Source organism: Drosophila teissieri, chromosome 2R, assembly GCF_016746235.2.
Source record: "Drosophila teissieri strain GT53w chromosome 2R, Prin_Dtei_1.1, whole genome shotgun sequence".
Lineage (NCBI taxonomy): Eukaryota > Metazoa > Arthropoda > Insecta > Diptera > Drosophilidae > Drosophila > Drosophila teissieri.
This window is the reverse complement of record NC_053030.1, coordinates 17,813,276-17,834,125: the sequence shown is the minus strand read 5'-3', so window position 1 is coordinate 17,834,125 and position 20,850 is coordinate 17,813,276. Positions and strand designations below refer to the sequence as shown.

The following is a 20,850-nucleotide window of genomic DNA, read 5'->3' as shown; positions in this document are numbered from 1 at the left end:
ACCCCGGTGCTGTCCTGAGTGGAACATCTTCGAGTCGCAGTCACTGGAGTTTCCTCGGCTGGGCGACAGGTGCTTCCGCATTTGAATGTCAACGGAAACCGCAACGGTACAACTTAGATAAACGTTTGCTCTTTAAATATGTGCGCAATGGCAAAAGGAGCCTTCCCTGCTTGGGTGGTGTTTGGAAATGGGGGGAGGTGGGTGGTGTTGAGAAGGGAATGTCTAAGGGAAACTGTCCCCGTGTTTGAGCAACTGAACTTATGTGTAAAGCTGCAGCTACATGCGAAGTGGTTGTGGTCCGTGAAATGGGAGCACACACATATATTGCAAGGAGCATCCGATGGGTAGCAAGTGTGAGCTATGACAGGTGTATGCTTGGATAGATCTTGGCTTGGCTTATTGCTTACTCTCCAGATATACACGAACATGCGAACACACGAACCTGAGCGAAGGAGTGCTAAGGTGTTTGCTCTGGCCGGAGCAGGAGCTCAGTAAAATTGATTATGGGAAATTGAGATGGATAAGCAAAGACTGTGTCGATGGCAACCAATGAGAACAGCAAAGGGCAGCTATTGAGATAACCTCAGAAACATAATGTTTTCACTTTGAGTGCACTTAAAGCCGAAAATAGTTCACTTATAACTTAAACATGCAAGTAACAAAAGCGAAAATGTTAAGAATTATTATTAACATCATTAGTAATCAGTTATCTATCTATCCATATCCATCCACCATTCGGATTATGATTTTGGTGTACCTTAAAGGTGGAAAAGCAAACATGGGATCTTAATTATAATGCCCTGTGGAAAACGTGCAAATGTGATATATATGAAATATTCATTTGAGGAAACAGTCATGAATATGTGCTGGGCATAAAAAAGGCTTATTGGTAACTTTTACGAATATTAAATTCGGCATTTGCGACAAGTTGATCCATCACAAAAAGCATTACATGCTCTCAGCAATGTACACCAAATTATTCAGAAAAATATTGTATCAGCCCGCTGATTAAATTATGCCAAACTGATGAATGGAATTCCTGCAGCGCCAATCCCTTTTTACCTTTTTTGCCATTGGCTTTTGGCACGCAACATTGACAGTTTGCTAAAAAAAATAAAAAGAATTGATTAAGTTTGAAATCAATTTTCATTCAATTTAGGCAAATACCAAATAAATTAAATCACGCCCGAATAAATAGCCAAGCACCTGACAGCCCGAAAAAACCACTCCATGCTAAACTGCTAAAAATAAAATCAATTAACAATAAATGCAAGCAATTAAATTCAATGCCGTTTGGGGGGCTGGTGTAGATTGACATCGTATGGTTTTTGGGTTTTGGGTTTCCTGGGGAGGGGGAGTAAAGAAATGTTTGCCACAGATAAAAACAGGCCACTTAATTAAGCCCCAAACGGGTGTGAGTGTGCTTTTGGCCCACATTTACACTGGCCGGCATGTTTTAAGTGCGAAACAATGTAATTTCATGGTAATCAGTCTGGGACCTGGCCCGGCATCTAACTGCCAACAACTGCACAACTACACAGATTTCCGGCTGTGTGCACAAAGCCATTGGGAAACCGATGGTAAAGATGGAAAAGGGCCAAAACCGAAGCTGAGCACTTGGGCCAGAAAAATGTCAGTTTGCAATTTTCTATGCCATTTAAAATAAATGAAAATTGCTCTTCATCCACAGCCCCAAACAACTAGCTCTACCTCATACCTCATTCCTCCACCTCTGCAGGCATTTGGTATTTTCGGGTTTCGGGTGTTTGCCATGGTTTTGGCCATCTAGCGCGTGTTAACGTAAATAAATTACACACACACATAGATACGAGCGAGCAGCGAGAGTACGAGATACAGATACGCAATCAAGTGGTCAGCGGCATGCAGCTTATAAATCAGCGCCAGCCGCTTGGGCGCAACATCAGCAAACATTTGGAGGATAGATGACCCCGGCATCGCGACCCGACCCGCATTGCGATGGACATGGACAGCTCTGAATGAATGAACGAATGAGCGAGTGAGTGGACGCCCGAATGACTGAATGAATAGATTGAGCGGCCAGCTCCGGGGATAGATTGCTTGTATAAATGTTCGGCTATTTAGTTTCGGTTTGCTGTGGTTTGACTTTGCTTGTTTTCCCAACCCCCAACCCCCAACCTCTAACCTCTAGACCCCAACCCATCCTCATCACCATCCACATTTTTTTTTGGTTTTGACCACTGTTTTCCGGGGCGGCGGTGTGCAGAAGTTGATATTGCGCTTTTGTGTTTTAATGTTGTTTCTGGGACAATTGTCAGTCCGGCGAGAGCAGTGGTCCGGGTTGGTTAGCTGAGTCATTTTGTTTGACAAATCGCAGGGCAATTAGGAATTAACTACCATCTGGTTAGGGATCCTGCGCTAGAAGCCGCTTTAAGTCCGTTCCCGGACAACGCAGAGAAGTGGCTCCAATTGCTGATAGACCACATCAAAATGACCAAAATTCCCATTAGCGCTGGGAAAAAAACTGTTAAAAATCACTAAATTATTTCCAAATTGAGGTAAAACTAACTTGTGACAATTATGTTAAGCTCAAGCGTTGTGAGTACTGAAATAACACCCCAAAATGAGTTACCAAACTTTGTCTAATAACGCAAACGTAGTTAGTAAATGTTCGTTGAGCACTGCAGTATATTGCTGGCCTAAAGCCCAGAGCCCAACATGGCTAACATAGCGTCCTGACTTTGGGACACTGACAGCAATTGACTGTCTAAGAATCTGCCACTAGAAGGACCTCCTCTGCCTCCTCTGCCTCCTTTGCCAGCAGCGCAAATGCCAACGAAGGATGCCAAGCCAGTGAGCCTGTTAGGTGAGCGGCAAGTACTTGCATACTTGCATACTCGTACTTGCAGCCGAAAGTAAAACAGGACTGGCAACAATGCCGCAGGATTGCCGGGTGGCCAACAAGGCGGGCGGATCATCTGCATATATTTATGTACTCGCATATGGTCGGTAAGCTGAGAGCACAAAGGAGTCGTTGGCCCAAAGAAAACCGCACACATGTGGCGAGGTTGTAGATTAAAGCACTTCTTTATCAACCCGCTCCATTCTTGGGAAATATTGCTATGCAAATATTTGTATTGCATATTTTGGGGCACGCAGCCGAATTCGCGAATTGCTGGGGTGGATAACAAAGTGGTTTTGAATGGGGCGTGGTTGCATTCTGAATTCTCTTAAATTTCTTAAAATACTCAAAATACTATTCATATCAAAACCAGTTGATTAAGTCTTTATTTACAACTATTTACCATTACTTTCGCTGCAAGCCGCAGTTCGTTCGTTTTTCAATTGTATCATCTCTTTTGTTAGAAATTCAAAATTTATACCAATAAAACGTATTTCATGGCTATACAAAGCTGAAAGCTCTTCGCCCAACAAACGACGGTCTCGTTTTTTATGAATATTGCTGTGCAAATATTTTGATTGCTTACTTTCAGGCACGCGTCAGAATTTTAGTTCTGTGTGGGGGGATGCACTGGCGGGAAATTCACAGCTTGCAAAACCAAAACAAAAAACAAGTCTCAGCCAGACGAGATAAGCTTTAGATGGTGGACTACAAAAGCCGTGTTGCAGCCTCAGTTGCCGACAAATCCACTTACTAACTTACTATCGCCATGTCGCAAATCCCAAAGTTACCAGTGTATCTGCTCCTAGTCGCCATTTTCGCGGGCGGCTGTCTATCCTACGATGTGCCCAAGGCCAGCGTCAAGGTCAACTCACCGAAGGGCTTCGAGGTCTCCATTCCCGACGAGCCGGGCCTATCGCTATTCGCCTTCCACGGCAAGGTCAACGAGGAAATGGACGACCTCACCGATCAGACCTGGGCCGCCGATGTGGTGAGCTCTCGAAATGGACGCTGGACATATCGCAACCGGAACCAGCGACTCCAGCCCGGAGATGTTCTGTACTACTGGACAACGGCGCGGTACAACGGCGTCGACTACCACAACTACAACCAGAGGCATGTGGTCGGGCAGGGGGATTCCCAGAGAATCGATGTCAACGGCTCCAACGGCGGTCGCCAGCCGATTGTGGCCAACGGCCATAACACGATCAATATATTTGTACAATGAACTATGCTTGAATAAAGGTGTTTATTATTTTATAACGTTCGACCACCAGTCACTAGCATTCCAAAAAATCAACAAACAGAAACTTTCAAATCACGTTTTTGTATAGTATTTTGATTGAGAACTGAACTCGCTGCTTAACTTATGAATATCTTATATCAAAACACAAAAATATCAGCTTTGCATTTAGTAATCTATTAAATTTCTAATATAATATATACTATTTGATTCAAAACAGCCAGTCAGTTTTATTTTTCTTGTATTGTAATGAATTGATTGAAAAATTTTATGCAGCAACAGTGTATTTCCATTGCATAGTTTTGTTTCCACCCATTAAGCGTATAAATCAAAGAAACACTTTGTCACAGATACGCAAGTAAGTATCCGGATCGTATAAATCATACTGAAAACTTCCCCTGCCCCGTTCATCAAGCGTGTTTAAGGAGTAACACCCAAAAAAGTGTCCCTAGGATACCGCAAAAAATGCTACAAGGATTCGGCCAGGTATGAAACCAAACTGGCTGGTGGTTCGGTTCCCTCACGTCGATGAGCAACTGCATAAAAGGTTGCACTTGGACCATTTAACTTTCCCTCGAGGCCAACAGCAAGCAGATAAAACTTTTCGCCATCTCAGTTCCAGTTGAGCTTGTAGTTATTTGGAAGTTTTCGATGCTGCGTGTGCCGAAAGGTTTTTATTTTTAAGTTGAAGATACATAGGTGTGATTTAATCGACTTGAAATGGGCCAGAAGTAAGTCTATAGTGTTCCTTCTATCAAGTTGCCTTTATAGCACCAATAGTACTAAATAAGTACACTATATAATTATTCATACTTAACGAAGCAGACTGTTTTGCCTTCCTGTAAAGTAGGTGTATTTCTGAAACCAGTCCTGTACTTTTTAAAGATGTTAACCATATCCTCGATCCGCTCCTGTTTGCCGACTGTTTTGTGTTGGCTTAGCCTGCCTTGCGCTTGACCTGGCTCGCTGACCGCTTTCAGGCGAGAAAGTTGAGTGCTAACAGATCTCGAGGAATTAGAAAATTATTTTATGTGGCCATTTAGGTGGGGTACTTGGGAGCTGGCTAAAGTACTGGCAAATGGAATGGTAAATATATCATTTTATGCCTGGTCAGGCCATTTGTCACAACTCATTTGCAGTGCATTAAGCATTTATGCGGCGCGGTGCTCATAAAGCTATTCCACTTTTTTGCAATCACACACAGGTATATACGAGTATATGCATGTAAATAGGTATATATATATATATATATATGGCATATATATATATCCAGGTGGACTTGTGTGCATTTATGTGTGGCATGAAGGCACGAAGGTAGCGAACTAAGTGACGCTGTCAGGCGCTAAAGGCGCTAAAATGACTTGTGACGACAACTTAATGCGCCAAGTGGGGAAAAAAAAAAATATACTCGTATACATATGTACATTAAATGCCGCTGCAAACTGACACACACTCTTTTAAGAGCCCCAGGTGGAGAGCACTTAATGTACTACTTAAGCTGCTGATGCTGGTGGCATTTAAGCATTATTGAAATTTTATTGATAAAAGACAAGTGGAAGACGTCGTATTAAACTAAATGACTTGGGCGACTTATGAATTCTATTTGATTTTAGTTAGGGCTGGTTTTCCACTTTCAGCTTGTTCCAAGGACTCCACCGATGCCTCCAGAAACTAATCCTCCTTGATGTTGGAGCAGCGGACCACCTTTCTTACCCCCTTCGATTAGACCGCCTTCACTGTGATCGTTTGTCGGTTCTGTGTTCTCCAAGGGACCTCCGCTGTTTCCTCCAGAAATCAGTTCTTCATCAGAATCACGGCCACTGGTTAGACCACCGCCATAGCTTCCTTGATTCGTATTTAAAGGACCTCCACTGTTGGCACCTGAAACTAGTTCTCCAGTGCCATACAGTGGTCCACGTCCAAAAGGGCCTCCAGAATTTGCTCCAGAAATTAAACCTCCTTGGTGATCACTGGCAAATGGTCCTCCAGTTTTATCGGAGCTGATCAATCCATAGCTCCGTTGGTTGCTGTTAAAAGGACCTCCACTGTTGGCACTTGAAATTAGTCCTCCAGTGCCATACAGTGGTCCACTTCCAAAAGGGCCTCCAGAATTTGCTCCGGAAATTAAACCTCCTTGATCACTGGCAAATGGACCCCCAGTTTGACCGGAGCTGATCAGACCATATCTCCCTTGGTTGCTGTTAAAAAGACCTCCACTGTTGGCACCTGAAATTAGTCCTCCATGAGCTCCAAATGAGCTACCAGTTTGGCCAAAGGGTCCTCCACTGCTTCCTCCAGAAATGAGTCCTTCTTCTTGATTGGTAGCAACCAATCCAAAGGGACCTCCGGTATCGACTCCAGAAATTAATCCACCTCGTTGACCAGTACTCTCGAATGGACCTGCTGGCCTTCCAACAGCCATCAGTCCCATTTGTCCATACAAAAATCCACCAATTTGTGAGCTATAGTCCCTGTAAACGAGTTGTGCCAAACTTGCTTTAAACGACAGCAGAATCACCAGCAAAAACGACCTCATTGTTAAGCGCGCAAACAGATGACTGATCTTCCCAAACGATTTGGGCTTTTTCTACGATCAGTCAGCAAAAATAAAAACCGAAACCGAAAATAAACAGAACTATGCAAACAAGGCTTAGCAAACAACTCAATGAATCAGATAACCCATCAATCAGTAAATGACTTCAGAGAATACTTATCAGTTTGGAAGCTTCACGTGAGCTTTTGCTCTCCGACGTCACAAAATCATCTTTAAAAGTCAAGTACACTGTCTTGCATGTTTTTTGTTAAAAAGTAGAGAACTTTTAGAAAATATAGAATAGACTTTCAAATTCATTTATACTGGTTTTGTGAACCAACCATCATTGTGAAGTAACCTTTCACCTATAGGTGTCCACATAAACAAGCCTTACCTGAGGACTTAAGCCATTTGGTGATTCCTCGCAAGTGTGTGTTTCATTTCAGGCGCCGACCCCCATAAATCGCAATCAGGAAACTTAAAGACAGCGAACGTGTTCGCGTTGAAACTATTTCAGGAAAATGCGGGCGTCATCTAATGGGTAAAATATGAAGCCGCCGCCCAACTCTAAGCGAAAAGGTTTTCCGCTGCTGGACGAGAAACTCGGGAGTAAAAAAGCCGGCAGAGTGGCAAATTAATTATAAAAGATTCCGCTGCCACCAAGTTAAATATTTTTGCTCAACTTCGGTTCAAACTGTGGGCGGACGCGGGGGGCGTGGCCGTGGAAAATAAGTTGCCAGTAACTTGACGCACATTTGTCAGGTTTTTCCGCGTGCAAAAGGGGTGAGTGGGCGGTGAATTGGGGAAGCTGCCAGTCTACAGGTGTCTTTTCACAGGAGGAGAGAGTAGAATTTTCCGGGAGGGTTTTTCCGCGTGAGTTTGGGGCTGGGGAGGAGCTGATATATGACTCTTTGAAATTAGTCCAAGTGCAAAATGTCCTGGAAGGAATAAAAAATTGAGCAAAATGGAGAAGAATTGCATAACTTTTTCAGGCCCTTGTCGATGATGTTTTACCAGCGTAAAGCAAATTTATTCAATTCGGAAAATACCATTTTGCATACAGCTCTGTGGAAAAGAAACCAAATACATAGAAAGTACGAGCTTTAAATTGGAAACAAAATTTGTTTCACAATTAAGGTGATTCGCATTTAGTGGAATGTTTTTGATTGCTATTTATACCCAATTAAACTGTATAAAATTGTATAAATTTATATAACGCCTGCATTGATCCCGTACAATCAATTCATCAATTCAATTCCTGCGACGTCTGCACTACTTAATCTAAGCTGGCCAAATCTCTGATAAACAGCAAACTATTATTGGCTACCATCAAATTAGAAACTAATTTATTAGTTTATTGGTTCAAAATGATTGAGCAGATTGCCTTAAAGCTTCCTCTCAACTCTCAACTCTCTCTATCAGCAAACAACCAAATTAGGTAGCGTGTAAATAAATTTGCATCTTCAGAATGTAATTTGATGGGAGTTGAAAACAGTCGTGTGTTGTTGTCCTGGATCATAACAAATATACATGTATATGTATGTATAAGTACATATTCGTGGGCTGTGTACTCAATTAGCATTAATGAATGCTCTTCCTCCCCTTTTGCAGGTAATGCCTATAAAGCTCGCCCAATAATTGAATTAATGTCGCTTCGCAGAGGCCCACTTTGCCCCAAGTTGTTGTTTACTTATTAGGCTAATTGTGTTCGTTAGCTGGTCACCCAACGGTCTTGGTGCGAGTTCTTTAAACTGCAGATGGCTTCCATTTTTGATTGATCAAATGCACTTTCCGTGTCTTTAGCTTCCCTAGCCCCCCAGTTCCCCTACTTCGTCTAACACCGTTCTAACAATGGCTCACGTCGCAAGTCATCTGCAGCAGCCCAACATCGTCGTCTGCATTTCAAAATCGCACACAAAACATTTGCCAAATGCGAAAATGCAGTCAAAGTCGTGCAAAATGCAGTGTCCCCTAACCTGACTCATCCGCCAGCGATAGTTAGCAAACCTCTTCCCACCCACTGGCAGATGTACACTGCGAGAAACTATAGATACGAACTGATATTTTACTGTCTCTCTTATCTTATTGTATCTGCAATAACTAAACTAAATATCACATTACAGAAGGATCATTATTATTAACATTCTTCATAAACCAAGAACCCATTTACATATGTATCTTTAATAAATATTCATTTAATTTTATTCATTTTAATAAATTACATTATTAATATACAAGATTAATTTCAGTGCATTCGGGATCACCCAGTGAACACACTTTTTTGTGATTGTGCAGTCAGCCGTTGATAGAGACATTGAGGAGTGACAGAGAGCGCATTAGTGGGTTAGACAGAGAGCGCTAGACTGAGGAGGGAAAGAGAGGGGGCGACTAACAGAATGAGCGAACAAATACCTCTAGTGCTATTTTCTATTTGTGCTTTGTGGAAATGTTTGCTGTTGCTGGCGCTGCTAACGCTGTGCAATTGTTGTTATATTTAGCATCGCAGACGCAATTTATATAAAGTTTAATTGATTGGAAAATCAAATCGATTCAATGCGATGCGATTCGATTCGATTCGCACTGCAGCAGCAGCAGCAGCAACAGCATTCCCACAACGGACACACATTTGCCTTTGACCAGGCGCAGATTGCAGGGGAATCCCCCGGGTGAAAGCCCGAAAATGGAAACCGACATCCATGGGACAGCATACTACATAGTACTAGCCGTATTTCAGACTCCAAGTCGTTTATCTTGCTGGCGTTTAGGTACATTTCTGATCTCGGTTTTGCAGTTGGGCTAATGTGCGAGTAAGTCGCACATAAATTGAAATTGAATAAAGAACGGGCGTAGGTGGCAATAAAAGCCAGAGCAACACATTCAGGTTAAATTAAGCTTCTTAGCCTGCACTTGAGAGCCCGAATTCAATTACAGTCCCAGCGTGTTGGAAAATGCCACTAAGGAAAGGTACGATGTATCTTGATTACTTTAAAAACCCGAAGGGCTTAGGCGTATTTATGTACTTTTATCTATTTATAAAATAATTATTTGACAGAACCATAATTTGTTAAGGAACTGAAATAATTGTCTGTGCTCACTACTTCAGTTGTTCCCAGTGATGGACGAACTTTTTGCAATCGCATTTTATTTCCCACTTTACAATTGCTGCATTTCAGCAAAGTGACTCCACCATCACTCCACTTTGCCAACTAATCCAAATCCATGGCCACTCGAACAAAGCAGCAACAACGAAGCGCTTGTCATTAACAAACAACGCAGTACCTGTTTAATTTTTATTGTGAAACTTGGCTCGGCGAGAGCTCAACTTTTCCCGATGCACTGCAGCTTAGATAGCTACATATACACTCCCTGAGTACACCCACTCATCCACGATAAACCCACTCGACGCCGGGGGGACATTGGATAATGTCAATGGCCGGGGATTCGAGGTGGCACCGAGCAGTTTCACGATATGTTTAATGGCAGTAGCAATGGAAAAAGTTGTACGTATAGCAAAGCAATTCAATTGAAAATAATTAGAAACGTAGCCACATGGCGAAACTTCTTAATTGCCCGACTATTGTGCGTCTACACTCAAATAAATATCTACCTAATGCCTTAATTAGTTGCATAACTTAACTTGATCTAACCTTTTAAAGTATATGCAAAATAAGGTTGGGCATTGTAGAATAAAACACTTACTGCTAAAAATATTTTTGTATAATATAATAAACATTTTTTCCAACATTAAGATGTGAAAAACAACTGAGATAAGAATGTTTTCCTGCTCACTTTTCCTACCAGCTCGCGGTACTTAACGACAAATTTCTCGCAGTGTACTTGACAGTGGTGGCACGATGGTTTCAATGAGAATTAAAAGAGTGCAAAGAACAGAAAATTGCATTATGCATAAGCCGCTAGAGCTTAAGCCATTATCGAACCCCTCCACGTATCCAAACATGCACAGATAAAGATACTGAGCATGCCAAAGAGAAAGGTAGAGAGAGCGAGAGACTGAAGCAATCCAAGAGATACGAGATAGAGCGCTACTTGGCTATTGGAGCCGTATAAAACAAGTGTGTCCATGTAGAGCCCCATCATTGGAACTCCTCGGCTTGACCATGTACCTCTGTCAACAACTCTGGCTGCTCTTGCTCTGGCTCTGCTTCGCCTTTCTCAGCGGTGAGTTGCGTTTCTATATCTATATCTATGTCTTTATCTATTTTTATAACCCCACATTTGTTACATGTAAAGTGCATGGCATGCCATACAAATGGGGACCTGCCTCGAATTCTGGACCCCACGGCGGACCCGCCTGGAATGGCGGAGATTCCACTGACAATATAGTCATCTATTCGAAAAAGACCGGCAATTGGCGTTACTGATTGAAACCTAGTGGTAGAGGCGTGACCACAGCCAAGTCTAGCTGCACTTTACAGTAAATTGTAAATTATATGAATAATTTTACAACTATTTTGCATTGCAATTGTTTTCCGCCGAACCGTACTCAACTTTTATGCAAATACTTCATTCATTGTCACAGTCAATTAAATATAGTCGCTTCAGTTGTATACCTACATGTGTGTCTATGACATATAAAGAAGAACTTACACTTTATTATATACCCAAAATTATTCCACGAGATTAAAAGCCTTGAATAATAAATATATAAAAATACATAATAAAAGTAAATTATTATTTAAGTATAGTTTGTGTAATAGAGTCTACAAAGCTGATAAGCTTTCGGTTTTATTGATAAGTATGAAAACCAGTTTTGTGGGAATTTTTCAATTCTGTGGCCTGACCGTCATAAGAAATGTAAAACGTGCCTTATACGAATTTTTTGCAGTACATTGCAAATTGCACCGCGCCCAACTGTCCAGTTTAGATGGCGAAAACGCGTACTTTTGGCCTGGCTAAAACGCCATCTCGCTTTGCCACACTTGACACTCTCTCGATCCGTCTAAATCGGGAGCAAATTGGCAAGCCGGTGACGAGGTGACTAAGTGCCTCTGTGCACAACCGCAAGTAAACAAACCCAAGCCGTCGGTGGCAATTCCCGGTTTGTTAACCGCTGACCTCTCCGCCTTATCTGCTATTGCGAGAGAGCACTGTCAGTGAGAACCGATCTCATAGAATATATGGAACGACTTCGACGCGATGAGCCGATATTTGGTGGGAAAGTATAAAAGGTTGGACTACACTTGGCATTGGCATAGTCATTGCAAAATGCCCTCGAACACTGGAGCTTGGATTCTACTGGGCCTGCTGGCCGGCATCGCCTCTCTGTCTAGCGGTAAGTGTATATAAATACAACTGAAACGGAAGTTAAGCTATGCAAATATATAAGACTAATCCATTTATACCAATCATACTAATTGTTATGATTTCATAGCTGGAACTATACTGCGAAATGGGGACCGAACGATTCTTCAGAACAATGGCAACACCATCCTGTCCAGCGGAGCTGGGCAAATCTTTCGGCGACCCGATGGCAGAATGGTTTTGATTGGATCCAATGGCCGGAGCATGATCGTCAACGGCGGCGCCTCCAGTGAGGAAGACATCTCGGGGGAATATGGCACCGGTGGACATCATAACAACATTATCATCAACGGTGGCTCGGGATCCAGCGTATATCGCAACGGTGGACAGGGCTTCATCGTTGGAGATGCGAATAAGGACACTTTCATCACCGGTGATGGACGTAGTGTAAGGGTCGTAAATGGAGCCATTGAGCTGAACGATCACGGACAGGTGTACGTATTCCACCCAAAAGCAGCCGGTGTTTACGACAAGGAAACTGTCCCCTTCAGCGGACAAACCGCGCAGGTGGAGTACTCCAATGGGGATATAGTCGTCGAACTGGTTGATCATACGGTGATTGCCAAGATAGGTGATCGCATCTTCGTGGGCGATCGCGAATCCTTTAACAATCGGGATAAACTGGAGGCGGAGGTAAAGAACTATGGCCACCGTATCCAACAAGAGATCCAGGAGAGTATCCAGAAAACCATGGAGGACGTTTACAGAAGTATCCAGGATTCCATACGCCCAGTTATGTACTAGTAATCGCACACGAGTCGCTCGTAATAAAGCGTATTTGCAGCAATTGCCTTGACTTTAATTCGAATCTATGTTTGCTTACCAGCTAAGATGTTCTAGAAGCTACTGCTCTGGAGTGTAATCCAAGGGGAGACCAGACATGAAGGGGTTTCTGGGCATAATCTTCCCATTTGACCCACCCGGGGCCACAATTGCGTGGGTGGCTGGGTCAATTACCGGGAAATGCCGCCCCGCGTCGGTTATGTGATTGATTAGCGGGAAACTCACCGTATCGGCAGCTTAGAGGCTGCTAAATCGAGATGGTTTCTGAGGGCGTGTGGCCATTGGAATACAATTACCGAGCTAGCGGCGCTGTTTATGAACAGTTCTTGGTATTCAAAAGGGGGAATTTCCCAACGAACCTCAGTAAATACGAACCAGCGAGTTATCATACAATTTGTGGGTTTACCCTAAGCTAACTTAATAAATTCCTAATTGGTGGCCTGATCTTTTGACCGCCACAAATCGACTGATTGCATCTATTTCCGAAAAATGCTCTTAATTAAATTACGGCTGGCGGAATGAACTTTTTGCTCATCGAGTATTTTTAATGCGAATTGTAAATTCATAGAAAAAGTTTCGGGCAACTTTCTAGAACACAAAATGTGACGCACACGCCTTGAAAAACTTGTCATGTTTGCAGACAGATATACATTTAATAAGCTCGTTATATTAACAAACTCAATGGACAATTGACTTTCTATAAAAACTCATTGCGATAAATAGACGAAAAGAATTCGGACCAGAAGATAGGTCTAAATTTACAGTGTCTATTTCTGCGTTCTCTAATGCCAACCACCGGCGATACTCGAAATAAGATCGCTGCTCAAGAGACGAAAATGAGCTTTTCGCTGACCGAACCGCAGTGGTCCGCCTGGTGCGCTGCCTTCTATGAGTCTTCGCTGAATCGTCTGGCCCAGAATGTGTGCACCGCCCGGGATCCCATCGCCGTGTCCCTGCGCTCCGAGGCGGACTTGTGCTCCGCACCCACGGGTGTGAAATCGTGGCAAGAGATCGGGCCACAGGGCAAGGCCACCAGCGGAGGTCCTGGCTGGATTTGCACGGGTCTGGACCTGCTGCGGCAGGAGATGGATAGGAAGATGCCGCTTCCGCTGGACTTTGAACTCTCCGCCGCACATTTGTTCTTCTGGCACAAGCTGGAGCGATGCAACTACTTCCTGTGGACGGTGGCCGATCTGCTGATGCGTTGCGAACCGCTGGATGGGCGCTGCTTTCGCAATTTCATGAAGAACGCCGTTCCAGACGGCGGCAACTGGCAGATGTTCGTTAATCTGGTCAAGAAACACGGCGTTATGCCCAAGAAGTGCTACCTCTCCACTCAGCGAACTCAGAAAATGAACCTCATACTGAAGAGTAAGGTGGGTACTTGGGATTCTACTGATCTATGATATACTATGTATATTTCCCTTGCTGACAGCTCCGTGAATATGCCAGCATGCTGCATGCCCAGTTCACCTTCAATGGCAATGGCTGCCATCTTCCCGATCTCATTCAGGAAATGATTCCGCATCTCTTCAACGTAATATGCATTTGCCTGGGTGAACCCCCCAAGGTTTTCAACTGGTCCTTCTACGACCACAAGAAGCGCTACCAATGCCTGAACGACTTGACAGCCGTACATTTCTACGAGGTCATGGTGGCGTGCACTGTGAACCTAGATGCCTTTGTCTGTCTGGGTCACGATCCGCGAACGTCATCCAGCTACCAGAGCAACTACCAGGTCAGCCACAGCTCGAATATGATGGGCGGAGAACCGCATAGGTATAACAACCAATCCATGGACGTTATAATGCCGATCATAGTGGACTCGCTGGTGGGCGATAAGCCCGTTTGGCTGGCCTGCGACCTTCGCCGGGCCATCAGTTCGAAGTCCGCTGCATTCAGTCTGAGATCCCATAAGTTTGATTTGTTATTTGGCTTCCAAGTGGGTGAGTCCCTCACCAAAGCGGAGCGACTTAAGTACAAGGAATCCCGACGGGATGCAGCCCTGCTGCTCATATCTGTTGGATTGGATGCCATGAAACAGCCGCTACAGTTTCGCACCATAAATGCCACTGTAGTGGGCGAGTCCTCATCCACCGGGAGTCTTACTGAGCAGGACAAGGACGAAAAGGATACGGCGCAGGCATTGAAAAAGAAATCGGCCAAAAGCCTGGGTAACAAATTGGACGCCGAATGGCTAAGGGAGTACGCCTTCGAGATTGTGGTCCACGAAAAATTTGTCCCACCGGGTGTCTTACACGCCGCAAGGATATCCAAATGGAAGGAAGTGCCCGCCTGGGATCCCATGGGCGCATTACTTAATTAAAACATTGCTCGAAACCAAAAACATTTCTTTTATTAAAAGTGCGGCACTAACTGCCCATTAGCTTATATTTAATAAACACAAACAACTTTTATATTTCAATTTACATACAAATACATTCGACTTAAACAAAACAGTCCCTGTTTTAATTATTTGATAGTTATTTATAACATTTCTTATACTCAAACTTAAAAGCTTTTCAACATTCCAGCTGAAATTATAACTCTTCATGCACGCTTGGATTTTGTTGCTAAATATATTGAAAATAGTTGTAGTACACGCTAAATTAACATAAGTAGTGAACAATTGACTACGAGCACTTTTAAAGTGTCCCAATTTTGAGTTTCCTGTAGACTCTAGTGCCCGCCGCCAATCGCTTGAATGAAATTACTTGAAAATCCCGCAACGTTGTGTCCTTTGTGGCAGTTGTTGTCATCGTCACCGAGGCGCGACCTTCACTAAGTTTTTTCGGGAATCGCTGCTACGTGCCCGGCATGTCTAATTAGGCATTAGGGAGTTCCCGGCGAGAGTTGTTCGAGTGGCCAGCAAGTCGGCGGGCGTATTCAACTTAGGGGATTTGCTCTAAGGAATTTGCCTTCGCACAAAATAAAGAACAACAAACTTAATCTTTGACTTAAAGGCCAGGCGTCTTTATTTTATTAAATTCAGTTACAAATAGCTGCTTAAAATACCCATCTACCGGTACCAATATACCGCTCTACCAGTAGCGTCCGCCCTGGTTGTAGTACGGATAGGGCTGTGCATAGCCGGGATACTGCCTTGGAGCCACCTGCTCCACAATAACCGGCTGCACCACCACCGTCTTGGGCTGGAACAGCTTGCTCAGGAGATGACGTGGGCCGCGTATGCTGTTAGAGACTTGGTCTGCCGATGTCGCTGGATCTGCTGCTGCGGATAGTGCAGCAACATGCTGCATATCAACTGGCACAGGAACATCTTTATCGTCGTTATCAGGAAATGCCACAACCATCGCAATGGTGAGGCTGCACAGCAGAAGAATGGCCACGAACTTCATCTCAAAGTGTTGTGCTGTCTTGTACGATCTGCAGACAAATGTAAACTGATTCCTGAAGAGAATCGGGACTCAGCTTAAATAGGAGGAATAGTTGGAACAGGTAGAACAGGTTTGCCTTTCTACCTGTCACAGGATTATGGTCCATCATCCCCCGAGCAGCTGCACCAGGTGATTAGCCTGTTGAATTTCCCAGAAAACTACACCCTATGGTTTATGGTTAATGGTTAAGGGCTTAGGAAAATACGGGTGTGCTACTTTTTGGAATGCTTCAAACTACTTTTATTAGCTTCGATGTGGTTCCCAAATACATGCACAAACGCCCAACTTTATGCTTTACATTCAAGTTACTTTAGAGGAGGAACTGCGGTGGTGGTGGAAGACCGTCCGGTGGGGGTGGTATTCCGGGTGGAGCCTGACGACGTTGCTGTCGGATGAGGAACACTCATAGCTAAAGGATAGCTCCACTTATGGGGAATAGCGATCTGTACTTACCCTGAACTGCGGAGGTGGTGCATTGTCATCAGTGGCCACGAGGTTGCCCTCCAATGTATCACGACGGGACTGCAAGTATGTCATAAATTATATGTGAAAAACAAGATTGATAGAAGTGCCCATAAGAAGTAAAAGGCAGGAAACTGTTATAAGCACATTTAAGGTGGAAAATTTCCTATTTTCTTTTCCATAATCTCTATAGTTTTGATGTGAGATATTTCTAACTAAGTTCTTACTCGGAATGTCGGAGGTGGAGGAGGTTCGTTGCCATAAAGAACATGACGCCGTGCCTAGAAGTAGGCATTTAACACAATTTTACATTAGAATGGCTAAAGTAGCATCTACATAGTGTCTTCATTTCATAAATTACATATGAAAATGAAGATTGATAGAAGTGTCTTGAAGAAGTAAAAGGCAGCAAGCTGATATGAGCATATCCAAGGGTGCATATCGAAATGATTTTGTAAATGAATTTAGAAGTTTCCTACACGGTGTAGTCAGAAGCACTCACAAAATTCCCTATTTTCTCCTACATAATCTCTATAATTTCGATGTAAAATACTGAGTTCTTACTCGGAATTTCGGAGGTGGAGGCGGTTCGTTGCCCTGAAGAAGGCCGGATTCCATTTCGGGGACATGGCGCCGAGCCTAGAAGTAGGCATTTAACGAAATTTTGCATTAGGATGGCTAAATTGTAAATGCGCCGCCAGTGCACAGCCTCCCTGGCATCGAGTTGCTGCATCTGTTCTGGCGCCTTTAGTTTGGTTGCAAAACCGACCAATAGTCATAGCAATCACTAGCAGTTTGACCTTTTCTCTGAGTACTCACCCGCCTGAACAAGCCGTCGAACTTTGGTGCCTGCAAGGAGAGACGATTAAGCCCGTTGATAGGTCACTAAAACCACCGAATCCTACCTCTGCTCCGCTTGTGGTGCCCCCACCACGTCCATCGACACCGAAGAGGGTCAGAGCCACAACGTAAATAACCAAAACAACGCAGAATAGCTTCATTTCCGAGCTGTCACGTTCCTACGGCTCACTAAAATCGTTGAATGAATGACCCGTACAATTCGTTTGGCTTTTGCTGTACGGTTGCTGCAACTTGGACTTCTTTATATAGCCCATAAATCCACTGGGAGCTGCATTTAATTGCCTTGTTAAAAACGCTATCCAGAATCTTGTAAAGTTGTGGGCGATGCATGTCAGGCGATAGACAAAAAACACGTTAATAGCGTATTAAATAATTATTGGCCAAGATGCATCTTGCAGATACAGCGAAACAGACAAAGTTGCCGCTTGAGTGGGGAACTTACAACGATAGCATGCTCAAATAATTCTATTCGACTGAAAGAAATGAAATGTAATAATATGATTTTCTGATTAAGTAATGCTTTTGAGTATCTTTATTGAAAATATCTTTGATTTATTTGATAACAATGTGTTTGTAGTAGTTTTGTCATCTGACATTATTGCTTGTTTCTCGCAGTGCAGCTTTTGGAGTGCAAGGTGTTATAGCGAATTCGGTTTACAGCTGCAATCTCCGTGTTCCGGTATTGTTGGCGTTACAACGTTATGCAACAATCTGCTGCCGCTTCCGCCTGGCCACGCCCCCTTCACGTCGCCCTCGCGAAGGCGACAAATGATGAAGCGTCTCGCGCTATTTTTCATTATTTCCGCTTGTAAACGCCACAATGCGTCCACGTTTGCTAAGCTTTTGCATAATTCCGAATTATAACGCGCTTTGATGTCGCCGCTGGGAGCTCGCTGTCCTTGTCCCACGCCGCCTCCCTCCCTCCCTCTCGCTCGCTCGCTCCTTCGTCAAGTCAAACAGAAGTGCAGGCGACAACGCTAAAAACCGTCAACAGGAGGTGATGAAGAGAGGGGCGGGGCGGGGTGGGGTGGAAGTTGGTTGAAAAGAAAGTACAAGAATAAATAAGCGCACTTTTTTCTCATTTCCGTTGCTTACTTTGACATGTTTAGTTTTTGATGTGAGCACTCGCACATCCTTCGAAGGAAGAAAAAGGAGTGCACTCATAGAAAACAGGTATCTCATAAAAGTTATGTCCCTTTAATTGTTTGTTTCAATCATATTTATAAGAGCTAACTAGAATTTACCACAATTAGTAAAGGCGCTTAAAAGTAGGCAATGGTACATTAGAAAGTTCCTATGCATTTCGAATTATACATAAAAAATACATAAAAATGTTTTAAACTAACATAATTTCAAGACTCAGAGTTGGATTTTTTTTATATTTAAAAATGTAGTTAAATTGTTTTTTGAGTGTGCGAAGGAGATAGAAACAGCAGCGACAAGGCGACTGATTAAATACAGCAGAAACAAGGTTTGCGTTCCATCTCTCTTTCTCCTGCAGCACGCCGCCTGCCATCTCACTCCCTCAAGATATTGCCGTCTCTGTCGCCGGCGCTTCCTCTCTTTGTCTGTGTGGAAACTTTTCTCATTAGAAAACTTTTACTATTTCCGCTACTCAACGCCAAACGCAAACAACAAACGACAAAAATACGAAAAAACATAAAAAGTGCCACGTTCGAAAGTCCAAAATGCGTAAATGTGCTGTAAATAAAATGTTTGATGCGCCTAAAGCTCCCAAAACTCGCAAAATGCACATGAAAGCGATCAAATGAGTGATGAAAACACTATTTCCACTCCTAATAAGTTTTATATACATACATGACTTTGAAGCATACAATGTGCAGATGAAAATGTACATTTTAAACAATTTAAAATTAACTGTGAGCCAATATGTTTGTTAAAGCAGAACAAGCCAAGTAAATGCGATTTGCGGCACTCAAGTTACAAGTGTGTGACAGCCAGAGCAAACTATATTTGTACTATATATATGTATGTATATATATAGAACAATATCGAGAGCAGGGAGAAATAGAGGCGCCTAAAATTTCACTTTATTCAATTTGCAAAGCCAAGCTGAAAATGCTGCTTGAAAATCAATAAATCAGTTCGCTCGGCAGCTTACCTCAGTTTCAATTGAATCAGGTTTTGTTATTTGATTTTACCTTTTGCCTCCGCCTGTGGGTGACCCCTCTGCCACTCCTGCCCCTCCCTCCCCTCCTGGCCACCACCCACTTTTGCTGGCGATGCTCTTGTTCTTCCCTCTTCCGGTTTCCTGTGCTTGCAGCGCATTTCCTTCAAGTACTTCGCATTTGCTCTAATTTGATTTTGAGCAGCAGCTTCTTCGCCTCGCTGTCAGCTGTCATCGCGATTTCGAAATGCTCACCCGTTTTGAGTTGCGAATATTGATTTCAAGCCGAGGCTAAATGCTGCACAGGAAGTGCCTCTGTTGCCGAATTTCACTGCAGCGACTAAGTCTCAATTTGTCAGTAATTGTCAGCTGTATAAAAGGGCTTAAGTGATCGAGGATCTTAAAAAAGAAATTCTCTGAACAATGATCAATGCATAATAAACAATATTTTACAAATAAATTGGTTTAATCGTACTTAACGCGTATTACATTCTATATCAATACAAATGATGCAGAAAAATATGTAAACGTTGGGCAGCTCTTTACTATTAGCCACTTAAATGGCATTAAGGGGGAATGAAAAATTCAATTACCACCCGGGCCATTAGTAGCCCATAGATCTGAATGCTGCCATTTAATGCGCTATAAGTAGCCAGTGAAATTAATGCCCCACTGCCCCAATTGACAAAGTGCCTGCCACCAAAAACGAGGAGGAGGAGGACGAGGAGGAGGCATTGCGCTAATGCAAAACATAAACCAGGCGCGCCATTCGAGTCCCGGTGAAATGTGTTTTAGTTGTCGATGCATATTCGCCAAATAACCAGATCCCGCGATGCCCTCTCGCAGCAAACCGACTGGGTAATAACTTCGATAGGGCCAGTTCAACTACGGAAAGCTGCATCACGTCGCCGGCAAACGAGGGCATCACGAACCGGATAATGATCAACGAACTGTATACGTTTCCGCAATCGTAGTCAAATCGACAAACATGCACAGTGGGAGCGAGTGCAGCACCTCCAGCTCCTTCGACTCCTCCGGCTCCTTCAGCTCCGAGCGCCAAGCTCCAAGCTCCTTGCCTCCTGCTCCTTACTGCTCCTGTTGGCTCCTCCAGCTTCTCCAGCTCCTCCAGCTCTCTATTGCCGCTGTCACTGGGGACTACTCTGCATCGGAATGGCATCGAAGGCCGAGGAGCTTTAGGGATGTTGCCCAAGCGGCTTATGCCGCTTCGCTGGGCAATCC

General features: G+C 43.6%; 7 protein-coding genes across 9 annotated transcripts; 4 read left to right on the top strand and 3 right to left on the bottom strand.

The window, feature by feature from the left end:
* Positions 1 to 3,638: 3,638 nt before the first annotated feature.
* On the top strand, positions 3,639 to 4,141 carry LOC122614549 (gram-negative bacteria-binding protein 3). The gene has a single exon (XM_043789112.1). The coding sequence runs from the start codon at positions 3,651 to 3,653 to the stop codon at positions 4,107 to 4,109; it is 459 nt and encodes a 152-aa protein (XP_043645047.1). The 5' UTR covers positions 3,639 to 3,650; the 3' UTR covers positions 4,110 to 4,141.
* A 1,470-nt stretch (positions 4,142 to 5,611) lies between these two features.
* On the bottom strand, positions 5,612 to 6,694 carry LOC122613804 (keratin, type I cytoskeletal 9). Its single transcript, XM_043788190.1, has one exon. It carries the CDS (start codon positions 6,658 to 6,660, stop codon positions 5,758 to 5,760), a length of 903 nt encoding a protein of 300 aa, XP_043644125.1. The 5' UTR covers positions 6,661 to 6,694; the 3' UTR covers positions 5,612 to 5,757.
* Positions 6,695 to 10,720: 4,026 nt separating this feature from the next.
* LOC122614427 lies at positions 10,721 to 11,333 on the top strand. The gene is made up of 2 exons (XM_043788989.1): positions 10,721 to 10,836; positions 10,909 to 11,333. Exons 1-2 carry the CDS (start codon positions 10,776 to 10,778, stop codon positions 11,037 to 11,039), a joined length of 192 nt encoding a protein of 63 aa, XP_043644924.1. The 5' UTR covers positions 10,721 to 10,775; the 3' UTR covers positions 11,040 to 11,333.
* Positions 11,334 to 11,790: 457 nt separating this feature from the next.
* LOC122613896 lies at positions 11,791 to 12,781 on the top strand. The gene is made up of 2 exons (XM_043788313.1): positions 11,791 to 11,950; positions 12,050 to 12,781. The coding sequence occupies exons 1-2, from the start codon at positions 11,815 to 11,817 to the stop codon at positions 12,721 to 12,723; spliced, it is 810 nt and encodes a 269-aa protein (XP_043644248.1). The 5' UTR covers positions 11,791 to 11,814; the 3' UTR covers positions 12,724 to 12,781.
* Positions 12,782 to 13,389: 608 nt separating this feature from the next.
* On the top strand, positions 13,390 to 15,208 carry LOC122613928 (bleomycin hydrolase). Its single transcript, XM_043788351.1, has 2 exons — positions 13,390 to 14,138; positions 14,198 to 15,208. The coding sequence occupies exons 1-2, from the start codon at positions 13,548 to 13,550 to the stop codon at positions 15,086 to 15,088; spliced, it is 1,482 nt and encodes a 493-aa protein (XP_043644286.1). The 5' UTR covers positions 13,390 to 13,547; the 3' UTR covers positions 15,089 to 15,208.
* Positions 15,209 to 15,803: 595 nt separating this feature from the next.
* On the bottom strand, positions 15,804 to 16,121 carry LOC122614810. The gene has a single exon (XM_043789467.1). It carries the CDS (start codon positions 16,119 to 16,121, stop codon positions 15,804 to 15,806), a length of 318 nt encoding a protein of 105 aa, XP_043645402.1.
* Positions 16,122 to 16,373: 252 nt separating this feature from the next.
* LOC122614233 (transcription elongation regulator 1) lies at positions 16,374 to 17,693 on the bottom strand. Of its 3 annotated transcripts, XM_043788763.1 has the most exons (5): positions 17,528 to 17,693; positions 17,442 to 17,471; positions 17,187 to 17,261; positions 16,614 to 16,682; positions 16,374 to 16,545 (listed from the first exon to the last, which is right to left on the bottom strand). In XM_043788763.1, the coding sequence occupies exons 1-5, from the start codon at positions 17,621 to 17,623 to the stop codon at positions 16,471 to 16,473; spliced, it is 345 nt and encodes a 114-aa protein (XP_043644698.1). In that variant the 5' UTR covers positions 17,624 to 17,693; the 3' UTR covers positions 16,374 to 16,470. The 3 variants fall into 3 exon arrangements, with proteins under 3 accessions (XP_043644698.1, XP_043644699.1, XP_043644700.1); XM_043788764.1 differs by lacking the exon at positions 17,187 to 17,261; XM_043788765.1 differs by lacking the exons at positions 17,187 to 17,261; positions 17,442 to 17,471; positions 17,528 to 17,693 and adding an exon at positions 16,850 to 16,908.
* Positions 17,694 to 20,850: the final 3,157 nt, after the last annotated feature.